The sequence below is a fragment of the Aquila chrysaetos genome, chromosome 11 (assembly GCF_900496995.4).
Source record: "Aquila chrysaetos chrysaetos chromosome 11, bAquChr1.4, whole genome shotgun sequence".
In the NCBI taxonomy this organism is placed as follows: domain Eukaryota; kingdom Metazoa; phylum Chordata; class Aves; order Accipitriformes; family Accipitridae; genus Aquila; species Aquila chrysaetos.
The window spans coordinates 17,876,668-17,893,417 of NC_044014.1; the positions used below are offsets into that span (position 1 = coordinate 17,876,668).

Consider the following 16,750-nt stretch of genomic DNA (forward strand, 5'->3'; position numbering starts at 1 on the left):
AACAGTTACTCTCAAAGTATGAAGATGAAAAACTGCCACCTTTGTCACTACAAAACCTAATTTCTAGCCAGACTCAGAAATGTTTGATATATAGGATAACAGAAGGGAGTCTCAGTGCTTCAGTCATCGAACTGCCCTGCTTCTCATGTGTTCAGCTAAATTCATTTATCAAATACAAGTTGTCCTCTGACATTAAGACTGCTGCAATGATAAACCTGGAAGTAATTTAGGGACTGCTTCTTTGTGAAACACAAGTATGACAGAAACCACTCAATGAATATGTTGCTGCTATCACAGTTTTCACTTGAACAGAATCTTGGACTAAATTCAGGAATTCAGCAGCTAGGAGATGAACTATATATTCACTAGAGTTATAGTACTCAGTCTTTGAAAATGGAAAAATACTGTGTGAATTTACAAATAAAGATATTAGATCTTTCAAAATTAAAAATAATTTTAAAAGGTAACATTAAAAAGAGAACTACCTTATTCTAGACCTTTTTGTGCTCAAATTGTTAACGATAATAAAAATCAACAACTTGTTGCTTTCTAGGAGTAGCCATTGTACTTTGCCATAATCCATCACAATTACTTCTAATTTTTTACCTTCAGAATGACTGACAAAATGTCTTACTACAGAAAATTCAAGAAAGAGTCAGACTCCCATATTCCACTGTTTTCAGGAAGTGTAGAACGAAGGCACTTACTTACTTCCTCTTTCTCCAAGAAGGCCAGTATTTTACTGAATCTTTGGGTCATACTATATTTGGTCTGACACCTTCCCCTCCAGCTGGGTGTATTTGATATTTGTAAACAGTGAAAAAGAATGACCACTTTCAAGAGGTTAAATGGTAGCATTCACAGCCTTGTTTTTCTAGCAGGAGGTGGGGCATGGTAGCTATTTCAAAAGAAGCAGTTTTGGGAATGTTGGAATCATTGGGGTTGGAAAGGACCTCAGGAGGCCTCTAGTCTAACCTTAGGCTCAAAGCAGGGTCAAAACTAAATTCCCATCAGGTTGCTCAAAATGGGAAAATTTTTTAAATAAGCAAACAGTTTGACCTACTTGAGAACCTTAAACACTATTATATAATTGGTATAATTGATCATTATTTAAAAGCATCACTACAAGGCAAAATCTAGGGGTTTTAATTTTTAACTGTGCATTCAAGACATTTCAGAGTCACTCTCAGGTTTATCTTTAGTTCTGAATTCCCAGAGGTTTTAGTATTTACCTTGTAAATGTTTTTTATTCTCAAATTACTGGTATCTGGTTTTATTCTTTTTATATGGATCTTACAAATAATATTTACTTGAAAGATTTTTGTGTATTTATAGGCACACACAAAGTAAAAGCATAAAAATTATAAATAATAACAAAATAAATAATAAAACTTTAGGAATATGAGAAGGTGTTTCACGCTATAGTTGAAACATATGAATGTAACTATGCCAGATTTATTCAGATTATACTACATTAGAGTCTCTGTGTCAAACGTTTCCTATTGAATAGTTGTCACTGAGTATATCTAGAGCCAGCCAAGAGGAGCCATTAGGCACAATAACTTAAGAGGAATTTGGACCAGATGACTCATGCTCTTTATACCCACTGAACTGTGTAATGTTATGAGCATTAAATAGGATATATGACAGTCTCTAAGATTTCTATTTAACTAGACAATTTAAGGCTTTTTTTCATCATGTTAAAGTAATTACATTGATCATGCAATCTGTTTTCATAACTAAGCAGTTGTGAAAATCTCAAGCTTACAATCACACTTTGAAGAACCAAACACCTGGGCAAGCAAGAAGGCAGCACAGCAATTGTGAAGTACCTTGGACTGACCTAAACCAAACTTTTGCTTACCATTACTTCCAATTTGTCAAATAAGTCTGTCATGAAAGGCTAAAAGACATTTTCAGAATGCCATTCTATCATTTGTTTTAAAAATTCATGTGTTTACAAGCTATTAGTGTATTTAAAGATCCACTGTGTTAAGCTTTCAGCAATACTTAAAGGATGCAATTAAATTTGAACTTAATTTTAATTTAAGTATGGCAGATATATAACCTTTTAAATTTTTATAATTGTGTTGCCTGTTTAACTCATGAATTTGCTGAGGGTACCATAGAAAATACTGATGCAAGTACCGTATTAATTATTTTATTTATGCTAGGTTTTATTTCATAGATAGAATAAGTATTACCGTGAACTTCTTGTTGTAGTTATTTAAAGTTGTCTTCCTTTGACACGAATACTGAGATACTTTGCTTGCAATAAATGATGGCACTTCTGACTCAGGTGTATTCAAAGGAGGAGACTGATCTTGTTCCTAACAACAAAAAAACGGGGAGAAGGTTGGTGACACACCTGTCAAATAGCTTAAAATACCGAAAGTACATTTCATGATCCAAAAATATGTACCTTTAAAGAGAAGGCAAGAGAATAATAACGCTTCTACCATCTTTCTAGGAAAAACATTTAATTTCACATTGGCTGCACTAACAATACCAGTTTATCTGGTGATTACTGGGATTTTTCATTTTCTGCAGTAAGTTCTTGCAGGCAGTTTTCAATGGCACTGTCATTTAAAAAAAAAAAAAAGTCTCTCTACAGGGCAAGTCTCTACTACTCTTATTATTGCAGTAATATTGATAAACCACAAAGCTTTAAGAGCGGATAAGCTTGAAAGAACAGAGTTTTCCCAGAAAACACTAGATTATTCAATAGAAAATCAGGGATTTAGACTGAGGAGGAAAAAAAAAAAAAAGAAAAAAGAAAAAAAGGAGATGCTCACATAACTGACTTTTTTTTTTTTTTTTTTTTTTTTATTCAGTGGTGGAGGAAAAATGTTTGTATGACTTTAAACTTTTCCTCCCTCTTCCAGGTAAAATGAAAGAAAACTTTTTTGGTTTGGATTTAATTCATTGAGCTAAATGTTCTATTTTGGGGTCATTATAAAACAAAGGAAACATTTACAAACAGCCATGGAAGAGTCATCTCCATCCTTTCAACCAACAGCTAGTGTTCCTTTTATGATGTGGTTTCTCACTCAGCCTCTTCCTTACATGCTGATCCAATTCAGACATCATTTTTAGGTGTTCGCTGGAGCAAGGAAAAGGAGCCAGGTGCCAAATCTTAAATGGGAGTTTCCCAACCACCAGGCTACCTACATGCTTGTTTGCTTTTTGCCTAATTTTGCTCCATGCAAAATTGACCAAGATCAACAAAAAAGTTTGTGGACAACCCACCCCAATGGGGGGGAGGGAAGAGAATTCTCCTGAAAGGCAGGATACACAGAATTGTGTCCCTGTTGACAAAAGAGAGTCCTAAGCACAAGTCCTCAATATGCAAGTGTCCTGACCAGTGAGCAACTGAAAAGACAATCCAGCACCAGCTTTTCTGCTGCTTTATATGCCCAGTCCTTTAATACCTTTACTTTCATTAGAAGTGCCCAAATCTTAAACACTTGGGAAACACCCAAAGCATTCTCAGCATTTCTGTGTATTTTTTGCTATTTGTCATTTTGTTTGAAAACATTTGGCAGATCTGTCAAAAATGTATTGCATTGCACTATCCAAAAACACAGGGAAATGGTTTAACAACAACAAAAAATATCACAAAGATACATGGATGAAATTTTCACCCCAATAATGGAATGATGAGCCCTTTCTCCCCTGTATCCAAAGACATGCAGACATACAGCTAGCATCTGTGCTAGGCAAACCTATAAATATGTGTATGTGCCTTCACACACACTCCCCCACACATATAATTTCATGCTAAATTGCCTTTGTATTTGATACAGAGTAGTTAAATAACAGTATTCATGCACACACAAAAAAGGCATTTACTTGCACAGCTGAAGGAGCAGTGAATTATATGGCAGTTTCCATAGTATACACTGAAAGGAAGGAAGCTATTTTATGTGTAAGACCACTCTTGGGAATAACTGAAATGGGTTTCAGCCAGGATCAACAGCACAACTCATCCACTTTTGCACATATTCATGAATTATACTTTAAAATTGATTTTAAATCATATAAACTATGACTGATTACAGCTAATATACTGCTTGAAACGATAGTGCCAGCTGCAAAGACTGTGAACAAACACAACGTACTGAATAGAATATATAATAAGCTATTATCTTCATTAGGATATATACACACAAAGAACAAGAGCCCTACATGTAGCATTACCTGGCATTGTGGATGAGAGCAGAATTAGTGCAGAAACTCTATGCATTTAAGAGGGTGATACGCTGGCACATAAACATCCTGTTCCTGCCTTAGCAGAGATATTTGAGCATTTTTCTTAATCAGTAATAGTTATGTTTTTAATTAACAGGCCTTGATTATATATAACAACAGAAGAAACTTCAGCTAGAAATCAACAGCAAAAACATCTAGCAAACAGTAATCACTATAGTCTGATTTTTAGGGAATATTACGATGCCTGCATGAGAACTACAGAGATGATCTATCATCATCAGAACATAGGAACAGGATTGATACTGGGTTTTGGTGGGAAGATCAGTTGGGACAAACCAAAAGTTTCATCCAGTAGCAATTACAGTGTAGAACAAGCAATCCTGGAAACTCACACTACCTCAAAATAATTTGTAGTACTGGGAAGAAACAACTATGGATATGAGAAAAAAGTAAGAATTAGAATTCCTTTTTTTGCAGATAACTCCACTACATTAAAATTAAATTATGATACACTGCACAGGGGCAACCACTGAAAAAAAAATCTAAATGTGTAGGCTACTGAGTTGCTAGAGCTAGTCAGAGTTTGTACCCCACATCCAGGCTGAAGTAAGAGTGAAAGTCACTGCCACTCCGTCACGGTGACATTTTCTACATGGCATAAGCAAGAAAATCAGCCTGTACCACTAGCATCTATTTGCACAGCAGAGGGGCTTAGTTGCAGAATTAATCTTGTAGAGGACTACTTTGCTCTTTGTCAAACTATTTTTTTTAATACACAAAGTAGTATAATGACATAGGGAAATAACAGAGAGAGAAAACGGAGCAGCAGTGAGTAAGGTGCGCAGATACTAGAGACTGTGTCAGGCCACATTATTCAACAGCCAGCAGCTTTGTAGTCCAGACAGCATTGATCAAATAATGAAGTCTGCTGATATCCAGCATTTTATGAAGAGAAGGCAGCCAGTTTATAAGTCTCATTTTATTTTCTGGGAAACTCTGACTGTCAGTATGAAGGATTTCTTCCATTAGTTAGAGCCTCTCTCTTTCATGAGGCAACAGAGTGAGACACTCCAGAAAATGTTAAATATGAGTTGCCTGTCACATGATACAGCAAGGGATCAAAAGATGTGGTACTTCCGTTTCCTAATGTGGAGGGAAATCCTTTGTTCAGGAAATAAATCCCTTTTCCTTTCTAAAAAAATAACTAACTAACTAACAACTTTGGGGTTCTGACTGAGAAAAAGGAGGAAGAGACACAGTCACAGCACAGTTCCTAAGGCTGCTGAGGATGTGAACCCACTTATCGTTCTCTTCCTTTCTTTTTACCCTTCTGAAAGCTTCCCCTCTGCCTCTTTCTTTTCATTACCCAGGAAACATCACTACTTTCTAGCATGTGGGGATGCCCTTGCATACATATTAATGTCCATGTTCTGCTTTGTCCAGAATACCGATCTGCCTGTGGTGGGAAGGGCATCTCTGGACAAAGCAGAGAAATACTTTGATTTCCCTTTAAAGCGGATGTTTGGCTACCACACTTCCATAGCCTATTAAATTAAATGATGGCTATTAACTATAAAAGTCAACTGTTACCAAATGAATCAATAAGAATTCAGACCATCTTAGATCTGGTCACCCAACCTTTTATACTCTATAAATCACTAATATCAGAGCACCTCTTGGATCATTCCCAACCACAGAAAGATGTACTTTGGTGACAACTGTAATTAATATGTTAGCTAATGGTCTGTAACTCTGACTTTATTCCCCTTGTTTTGCATGAAGAAGGACATTTCTTTTTAGTAATCCATTAAAACAAATGTCCTCAATGAAGAACAACCTTCCAAATACGCTACTGTAAGATCTGAAAGAGGAAATCTTACTGCTGTTGATATTAATGGCAATTTTATTCACCCAAAACATTCCCCCACTGCAATCCATTCCTTATACCTCAAAGCCTTCATGATGTAGCCTAAGTTCAAGGGTTGTTAATTCACTTTCATTTCACATTTTACAAGACTGACATAATGGACCAAATTTGTCTTCAGTGAAACTCCAATTAAATTACATTATATATGAATTTGGTCTAGTACTTAAAAAGAAAATTAACCATTACTTCAATCCTTCCTCATTTCTCAAGGCAGAAAAAAAAAAATAATCATGGTGACACTGCAACAATAAAATTATTTTTAAATTTGCTGAAATTCTAGAATCCTTGCTCTTCCTTCCTTGTTTGCTTTACAAATATGCTTATTTCTTTAGACTCACTATATAATTAAGACTGGTCTTAACTATAAGCTTTAATGTTAATGGTACAGCTGTCACTGGCTTGCTTATTGCACTCTACGTTTATTAGCACGAAATCTTTATGTTTCAATAAAAACAGAAGCTCTTACTTGCAGAGCCAGTCTCAAAGTATACTAACGATCTCCTGACAGTGCTGCTACCTTTTTCAGAAGTTTTTGCTCCAGCAGTACTCCAAAAGGACTTTTATATATAAAAGAAAACTAAGGCAGTTCAACTTGCAGTGGCCTCCTCATTGATTTAAAAAAAAAAAAAAAAAAAAAAAAGCAAGCAAGGAAAAAAGTAAGCTTCGGCATCGTTGGAGACATTTTGGAGAAAGACAAAGGCATTTCTTACTTTGAAAGGAAAAAAACCCATCTATTTTCTGAGATGTCTGAATCTATAGGTCTTCACACACTGCTGAAATTAAGAATGTACATAAAGGGTAATTTAGTTTACTTTTAATCCTGATGTGAAACTTTCAGCAAAGTTCACAGGATTTTTGCTCATGTTTTGGATTTATTTCTTGTTTAGAGAACTTCTTTGCATACCCAGTATTTTTATTTTTACGACCTGTTTGCCTGTGAGATTACACAATGCAGTAGTTACAAGGTTTTCAGGTTTTTTCTGTTTTGCGTTAATTTCTTTGGTCTATTCTCCCTCCAGCAGATTCACTGAAAATATTATAAACATACTGCAAAAATACTTCATTGGAAGGATTGCAAATACAAACACATATTCTGTCATGGAATTACGCTGAGTCTGAGAGCGACAGCTCCATCTGGTGTATTCACCCCCCCACCACCACCCCCAAGTGTTATTAAACAGTAATTCTTATATGTAAAATCCTGGAAAATAGTTTCGGGTAATGAAAGATGTTTGAAAAAATTAATCAGGAGCTACAGTTTTTTCTTGGGGAAGGGTGGTATTTATGAATCATCTTTCATAATCTAAACATCAGGATGAAGAAGCAGCAAACAGTGTGATATTGCTGTTAAATATTCAGGCATCCTCTGCCTCACAGGAAGGTACACGCTGATGATCCTGCCGTGGTCCCAGTGTTTACAGGTTTCCCAGTTATCATTTTTGCAGTGGGATAACAGTTCACATGGAGCCTAATCCAGACCCTCAGAAATCAGCAGGAATCCCTCACTTTACTTCAGAGAGCTTTAGATCAGACTTGTAATTCTCTTGATGTATGAATTAATTTCTTCACCAGTGCACGTTATATCCATCACCGTGAGGCTTGAGTGCGTGCAGAACAAGGGAATAGGCTCATCGTGCCGCAGCGCAGGGTCCATTTCACGGCCCAGCGGCACGTGCTGTCGTCGCTCTGTGCACAGCACGCCAGGCATCCCTACCAGACCCTCATCATTTACAGTCTGTACTGGGGGTATTGAATACCACCGTTTCACACTACGCTCCAATTTGAGAAATTAGCACATAATTTTGTCAGATATAGATCAGAGGAAAGTTTGTCATCATCCATTGCTTCAAGGTCAAACACCGTTCACCAAATAATCAGCCTGCCATTCACAATATCCTCTGACTTACAGCTCCCATTGAGAGAGAATACAATATAATAAAACCATTTTTTTTTCTTAGGACAGTTTTACTTGATGGTGCCAAGTTTGTAAATGCATGTCTACAGACTGCAGCAGCCTTCATTTCACAGGTCCTTCAAGGGCCTAGCGGTTAGCTGATCACTTCCAAACAGTAAAGGTTTTAATATTTTTGTATTGTTTTGAAGAGGCAAAGTATTCCATCAGGAGCCCCTTAAAACACACTGCTCTCAGTGGGACATTTACCATGACATTGAAGTATTTGTGGAAATACCACAAGTACCACAACAACAGTGAGTGCTTCATTGATGGATATTTCCCCTTTAATGGCACCCCTTTTTTTACAGGAATGATGTATATTACCAGTTTGTAACATGTGATGGCATAGCATAGTAATTTAGCATTACCAGACACTGATAGAGAAGGTATGGAAGGTCTTTTTAATCTGTTAAAAATGTGCAAATTACTCATTTAAACTTTAGTGAAAAAAGTTTTTAAATTCAAAAATTATATCACAACACAAGTATATAAAAAAAACAACTAATCACAGTCATGCATTTTGAACATCACTGTATTTGCACTGAAGGATCTGTCTTACCATGAGACGATACTTCATTTCTGAATCAACTGGTCTTCCTGCTTCCATGCAGGCTGTGAACCAGGAGATATCCAGTAGTTCAAACCTGGAGGTGTCGCCCACAGCCTGTCCTCTCAGCCAGTCCAGCACCTCCAGGTAGGAGTTGTTCTCGGCCACAATATGAGTGACAGAGTCACTGTCAAGAAGTACAGAAAAAGAAGTTTCCCTTTTTCCTGAACCCAGCTGTACACAGATAGAGCTGCTATTTCCATATTTACTTACCACGTACTTCCTGAAATTTTAGTATATATTGTACATTAGGGTGTGGGAAGCAGTTGTATTTTCATATCACAATATATCTATTCCAGTCACCGAATCTCCTTTAAGGAAAGACTTTAGCCGTAAGCTCCCGTAAGAGCAGCATTTTGTTTCTTTCAGTATCATTTGCCTTCCATAAGACTTTAACCTATTACACACTTTTTGCAACTCTGAAAATATTTGGCTTGCGCGAGCAGTACCATAATGAAAAGGCTACTTTACGATACCTGACAGCCCCTTCTCAATATTCCTGATGAATGAATGAAAGATTTACAGTATTAAAAAGTCTGTTAACAATAATTATTTAAAGCTTTACAGCTAGTAATATCTTTTTGTAAATTTAACTTTTCTGTTCTTACATTAAGCTTTTTACATATGGCATTGTCAAATGTTCATAACTTAAATCTTATGAATTATGCACTCCATCTAAAGACTGCTTCCTTGCTACTAAGAGGCCGGTCTCTTACGAAACTGATATCTTAGTTTAGTGAATATAAAATGTACAGATTGAGTTATTGTTCAATAGATTATATGGTGTACATTGCTTAAAAATACAGTAGCACAGACGTTATTACACTAAATTTGGGTCCATGTACTAGAATAACATTGGAAAGAATCCCATGATAGTTCATCATTAAAAAGACACAATTCTGCACCTTCCACAGGAAAATAATGGACAGGGAAAAAGTTATGTTTCAAGAAAAAATTACATAAATACTTGGGATGATCTGTAAATTTCTACCTGGCCTGCTGATGTTCCTCAGCAAGTTTAGAAAACTACTAACTTGGTAGGAAATCTTGAGTGATTCCTAGTGTTCCCCCTCCACACACAAACCCCAGGAGGGTGCTGTTACCCACAAAGACAACAGATAAAGGACAAAACTATTCATTTTCATGAAACTTGTAGGACCTCTATCTCTGAAATATATGCCAAAATCAAATTATATCAGTCATCAGATTCCTAAACTTCTTGGGGAAAAGGCACAGACAAGACAGCGTCATTATTTGACCTAGTTTCTATATAAATAAGCCTAGAATTGGAACATAAACTGCCCCGATGGCAGCTGCCTCCATTTGCAAGCCTCCGTAACCTCCTGCTAGCCCATGCTGGTGACAGCCTTGTGCACATACAGTAAATTTCAAACAGACCTGTCAGATTGCTTTGCAGCCCTTCTGTAACACCTGGAGAAGTTAATCCACCAACCTGTCCAAGCAGACAGGACACCACTGGTAGAGATAGCTGGTTAGTATGGACTTTAAAAATGACGGCTGATAACTGTTGAAGGCAGGCTGTACAACCTTTCAAAGCAAACTACTTTCCAGGAGACCAACAAAACCCCTTGGCCTATCCCTGTGACCCTGATTCATACCAATAATCACTGATTTCATTAAATCGCCAAACCACAATTACAAATACTGGAAACTGACCATAGAAAACTGGTATCACATAACTCTCCAATGCATTAAATGTACTATATTTTTGAAAGATAAGAAATGTATTGAATGTACAATACTTTGGAAATACAAAAACTGTCACAGTATAGCACTTTTTTTTTCTCTCCATATTGTGAAGCTTGTAGAGCAGAGCTCATTGGGAAAAAAAAATAATCCAAATTTATTTTAATCTAAAAGATTAAAAATCTAGGTTAGGTGAATCTCCATTAAATACTATTGCATTTGTTATTATCTAACCCTGCTAGGTTCTACTTTAATTAAACTGTCACATCTTTGCTTGAGTAAAAAAAAAAAAAAAAAAAAAATCAGTTAGAGACATAGAACTTCTGCTTCCTGTGGTTTATTCCACTTTATATAAAATATTCATATGTAATGTATTTGTACCAAGCTGCAGATCTGGGAACTTTGCCATCGCTATGCTCACAGCAGCAGTTTAGCTGCTGTGCACCAGTTTCCTCTGGTACCTGTACAGCTGTACTTTTTTCCTGGCACAGAACGTAACAAATTTAGCATTTCCTCTGGCATTTTCAAAAACAAAAATCAACAGTTAAATAGTTATGTTTTATCCAGTAGCAGCTAGGCTGAAATTAAACATAACACCTGCCTTACATACAACTTACAGAAAGTCTGAAATAGTGGCAATAAATACCTGTGTGTCAAAGCAGACCAGATAAAGCCTCTACTCAGTCCTCAATGGATTGTTAATGTAGGATTCAGAACAGCACAGTTCATTTTTTTTCCCCTGAGAATTCAATTAGTTTTGTATCAAATACTAATTGCCTACTTCTGTTCAATACCTGCTTGAATCTTGCTTTACAAATTATTTCATCCTCCCCTCTTCCTCAGGCTTTCAAAGTCAATGGGATTGAAAAAAGTCTGTGGAAATGAGCTTTTACAGGGTGGATCCAGTTGTATACTATCTGCATACAGATACAGACAAATGATCAATACTTGGTTTTCTTCCAGCCTTTCAGAGAGCCTACATAACAATGTAGCTTTCGGAGAACTGCATAATATAACTAGCACTCATGAAAAGCACTATTTGGAGGAAGGCTTCCTTCAAAATGAGTTGGCTTATTGAAACACCACCAGACAAATCTGCAGCTGGAGTATATTTTCATCCTGAAATGCCACATCTGTGGTACTTTATTCCTAGGTTTTTTCCCCAGTGCTCTTACAGATTGTACCAAAGCGTAAGCCAGTAACTTTGAGACTCACATCAGTGTATTACTCACAGGAAGATTAAATATTAGAATACTAGAGATGTTCTAGAGAAATGTCCCCCTCAACCCATCACATTTTCCATTCCTGTGTATTTAATGTTTTTTCATTTCAGGAATTGGCCATTGAGTTTAGATTAATCTTAACCTGACTTCAAGGAGGACATAAACAATGGCTGATTTAAATCAGCTAAAGACATGATTCATTGACTCCAGTGAGACTATACAAAGGCATAGAAACATATCCCATGAAAAACAAGTTCACACCTTACAGTTTTTATATGTCATGTGAGAAGCAGTACACTGAAAAATGTAGACATGTTAAAATTAACAGACTTAAGGTAAATTAGAACCACAGATTTCAGAGGTAAAAAATAAGAAATTTTGCTAATGTTTGTGTTCTGCCTGTTCTCTGCCCAGAAGACAATAAAAACGAACCACGCTTTAGCAACACCCACTGAAATCCTGAAGCATCTTTATAGCGGGAAGAACAAAGTATATCCACCAAATACGTAGGCAAAATCTTCAACCACACTTACTTGTATGATTACATTTATTAAATTAGAACGCTTCAAGCAGCATTACTACATGTTATTTCTACACATATAAACATTTTCCTACCTTAGTTCACTTTCTACTCGGAAACCTTTTCTTCTTGCCAGCTCCATCAAAAATGTCCTTCTGGTCATCCCCATCTTCCTCTGCATAATAAAAATGACAAACTTATTGAACTTTATTTCATAACTGCAGGAAAGGTTTGGGGAACGCATCCCTTTCTGTCTCTTCCTTTGGGACAATACAGCTGGAGCTCTGATCCTATCCATGACACAAGGTAGAAGTGTTTTCACTTGGGTAAAAGGAAGATAACATACTTTCTGCCAGGCAGCAGCTGTATTTAATGTCACCACCCATTGAAGTAATTTTCTTCTGTTTCCCCTCTGAAATCAAAAACAAGTGCTACACAGGCAGAAACATCACTTGCTTTCTACCAGCTGGGACTTCTTGCACAGAACTACTCTAGAGAGGTGCGAATATGCTTTCATTCCTTAAAACAGCCATTACCTGTAAAGACTTTATCCAAATAATATTGATCATAGCAAAATTATCTCAAAATATCAACCGGGTCTTCATCTGGTTTAATGGCCCAGTTCCATCAATTTCTGCTTTCAAATCGTTTCCAGATCTCACTTTTCCAAACTGCAGGGCACATTAATTTTCAATTTATTTAAAAAATAATAATAATTCTTCCTACTGTTAGCTAGGAACTATGTCTTAGAATACAACTAAATAACAGTATACAAAAATGTTGTCGAATAGCCTGTACACTTGTTACTTCTCTGTAATTAATTTGATTTAAAATGGATAGGTTTCTTTGAGAGAGCAAATAAAAAATAAGTTGTTGAAATTAAATTTACAATAAAAGAAATCCTTTGCTGTTTTGATACTAAGGCAATGAAAGACAAAGAGAAAGCATTAGAGATGTGTTTAAATACACTTTTGGCATACATTGCCAACATTGCTTTCTACTATTTGCCCTGGAAAGTACTGCTATCTGTGGCAGGTACAGTAGAGAAAAAGTAACTACCTTACCGCTTTTAAGCACCCAGTGACCTCCAAACCACTACAGAGGTGATTATGGAGGCGATGTACCATCCTCTCCTAGAAGATGGGGTATTGGTCATCAGAGAACTATGCTAAAATTTGTTGCAGACATTGTGTTGGATCCAGTTAGGTATCACCCTGAATTTCCACCAGAGCAAAGTGAGTGCAAACAACCAGATTTACAGCATGTGCATCTATTTCAGCACAAATCTACTTCAGTGGTATATATCCCCATTTCCACATCAAGTTGGATTTTTATTTTTAGTGTAGCAGAGAATTTGGATTTTACCAGTCCTTCAGAATGTGTCAGAAATGTTATATCTTGCAATTTTCATTGCTCATGTTCAGGAGAGGAAGCAAGGTGGAAAAATCCTGCCTAAGTCAGATCTATCAATTTTATTTTCTGTCATTTTATCATGGATGGATATACAACCTAAGTTACGGAAAAATGAGTCAAAACCCATTTCCTGCAATTATTGCCATGAGTTAAAAATTAAATTATAGACCTATTACTGACATTTTCCCAGCCCTATAGGTCTTGCTGCTTCAACTGTATTGTAACAGATACAAAGAAACAGTTTTCATCAGAATAGAAACTAACCATCAAAAATTAATATAGAGCTTTCAGCTCTGGGGTCTTCCTGAGGCCATGAAGAAAATATATACATAGTTCAGTACATACACTAGACTCCATTCATTTCTTCCCTTGCCTAAGGATAACCCAGAAGCCAAAATATCTTTTCCTCTTTCTGATTCATAACATTAAAATTGTCAAAGTAAATAATTTTAAGGTTATTTTGAAATTATACAAGATATTTTCATAAGAACTGGAAAATGGACAAGCAGACTTTAAGAGGCTTACACAAAAGAATGGCAGCAAGGAAGAAAAAAAAAATTAATAGTGATGGGTCTGGCATTAAGGCTGAGCAATCTATTTTGGTTGCTCCATGTCTGTTTTCCAGACTACTAATCAACCGTTGAACACTGGCCATCTCCCTGTTTACAGCCTTCCTAGGCTTGGTAAAATGCTTTACTTTATCTCAATCCCTACAAGGAATAATGTATTTTAAAACAGATTCTTTACATATGTTAAACAAAGTCTTATTTTATGTTATAATTAATTTAGTGCTCTCAAACATGTAAATATAATTTCCCCCAGTGCAACATCAAGATGCTCAGTGCCAGTAAAATCCTTCTGGCATGAAAAACATAAGTTGTTATTCCTTTGTGTTTCTGTAATAACTCTTGAGCCAGATTTTCAAGGGTATTTAGGTGCCAAAAAGCTGCAAACAGAGGCCTAGTGGGATTTTCAAAATATCGAAGCAACCTAGGCACCCGGCTCCTTTGGTAATCAATTTCTAGCTTTGAACCTAATGCAAAGAGATTTTCTCTGTCTAATAAACACAGTATAATACCATGAAAGGGTCCCTGCCAATGATGCAATTTTATTAAACATACGTTCTAAAATTAACAGGGTTTCCATATCCCAGATGAGTGAATAACCTACTCTCCTACAACATTACATTATAATATTTTTGACAGTAACACAGAAAGTAGAATATGCATTAGGGAGAGAGCAAATACAGTGGAGGAAAAGCATGTGTCTTATTTATGACAAAGGAAAAGTATCCTGTTATCTAAGTCATGACACCACATACGGTTAGTGGCCTAAAACCACAGAAACTTGCAGAAATTTGTCCATCTTGGTACAGTCTCCCAGAGTTCAGAGTAGTTCACATCCCTGGGGGGAAATCTAGAGCAAATTTCCATGTTCTGATGTTGCTGTGGATCAGTTTTACATGCTATCAAAGGGACAGATTAAGAACGAGATGTACACAAACGTTGCTGGGCATTTAAGTAAACGTCTTCCGTCGCTTGTGATGTCTGTGCCAACAACAGCATCCCAAGCAGTCCTCAAGCAGTGTCTAGTACAGACCTCAGCCTGAAGCCAGAGTACGGATCTGGCTTCAAAGGGGGTTTCCTTGAGAGTAAAAGTGCAGGAACACACAATTTCTGGAAAGCACAGTTCAGGTCCTCTGAATTTCAGCATTTGCACATGCTTTCACTGCACCTTCTTGATTATTGTCAGTCTTTTAGTGCCCTGCTTTCATGTGAACTGCATTGTAAATATTTTATAAAATGTTACTTGCCTATTTTATATAGCTTTCCCGTGAAGAGGGGTGAAATGTGCTTTTAAAACACAGCTGCAGTACGCTAACCTACAGAGAAAGCATCTCTCAAGCACCATCAATAAAAAGTAGAGAAGTAATTATTTGGATACCGGGTTTGATTTCACATAGGCTTAACAGTGTTTCATTCAGTATTGTTTCACAAGGATTAATTTTTCTTAGCTTTTTCATTTTAAAGTCTTTGGTAATTCAGCATTTTCCAATGAAAAATTTCATGGAAATTTTAAAATCCTTCTGGTATTTGTTTTTGTCTAGATATTGCCACAACTTTGCTTTTGTTTAAATTCTGGCCTTCTTGGCTGCTAAGCATTCCCTTTGCTGTTCTACCTGTTCTACCAATCTCTCAATGCCTAAAAATAACATGGCAGGTGTTTTTCTAGTGTTAGTAAAAATTTTGTGGAATCCAATTATATTTTTAAATTAAGTTATTACATAGAACTTTTCTATATTTGTACCACTTACACTTAGCCAATGCACAAACTTGAAGGATGTACATATACCAAAATGTAAAATATCTACGAACTTTGTTTGTGACATTTTATCTCTTACAAACAAGTACAGGGTTTGTTTTCATCTTTTTATTTATTTGTTTTACTTTAGTCTCCTGCTTTACTTGTCACCGGGGAGCTATATGGACTCATGAAGGCCTCAAGATTCTGTCCTTAATTCCACATTATGTGGGAAGTTTTCATTGTTGTTTAGCAGGTAATCAACAACCTTAACAATATCTTACAACTCCATTGGACAAAAGGAGTCAGTTCCTGGAATTCCTGGACAGTGCTACCTGCACCAGCAAGGTACAGTTTGAACTTATGTTGCATGAATCTATTTCTTTAGTCCTGATTTTTTTCCCATATACTAATATATAAATTCTTACAAAATGAGCATGGTAAACCAATCTGGCTAGCCTACAAAATACAGAAAAAGAACATCATGCTATTACATTTGATTCCAGTGTTTTGAATAAATGTACTATTATTAAAGATAAATAAAAGTTGAAAAGTATATTCTGGAAATGTTTAGATACATTTAAAAATCAATTCTCCCTCATCCCCTTTGGTGTTTATATTCTTTGAACTACTAGTACATTTTCAGGGAGCAACTTTGAAGTATACATGCTTGAGTTATTCACACCAAAGATGATAAACCACCCAGATGACCAAGAATTTTGAAAAACTGATGAATTGATAGTATGCTTTGAATGTGCTTACTTGGCTGTATCACAGTATTTGGCATGTAAGATAAAGTAGGCTTAGAGAGGAAAGAAAATCTTGTAGTTGCTGTCATCAAATGTACATTTCTGATGTATGTGGTCAGAATAGCTGCTTATTATAT

The 16,750-nt window shown here is 36.2% G+C and overlaps 1 protein-coding gene across 2 annotated transcripts in view; it reads right to left on the bottom strand.

The window, feature by feature from the left end:
- The window catches only part of DNTT (DNA nucleotidylexotransferase), a 96,451-nt gene extending 83,650 nt beyond the window's left edge, over nucleotides 1–12,801 (bottom strand). The window contains exons 1-4 of one of the 2 annotated variants that reach the window (XM_030029775.1): nucleotides 12,687–12,801; nucleotides 12,246–12,325; nucleotides 8,653–8,827; nucleotides 2,205–2,330 (exon numbers count right to left, since the gene is read on the bottom strand). In XM_030029775.1, the coding sequence (XP_029885635.1) occupies nucleotides 2,205–2,330; nucleotides 8,653–8,827; nucleotides 12,246–12,325; nucleotides 12,687–12,719 (414 nt within the window). In that variant the 5' untranslated portion in view covers nucleotides 12,720–12,801. Of the gene's footprint in view, nucleotides 1–2,204; nucleotides 2,331–8,652; nucleotides 8,828–12,245; nucleotides 12,449–12,686 lie in introns of those variants that run through there. The other variant, XM_030029774.1, reaches the window with a different exon arrangement.
- Nucleotides 12,802–16,750: the final 3,949 nt, after the last annotated feature.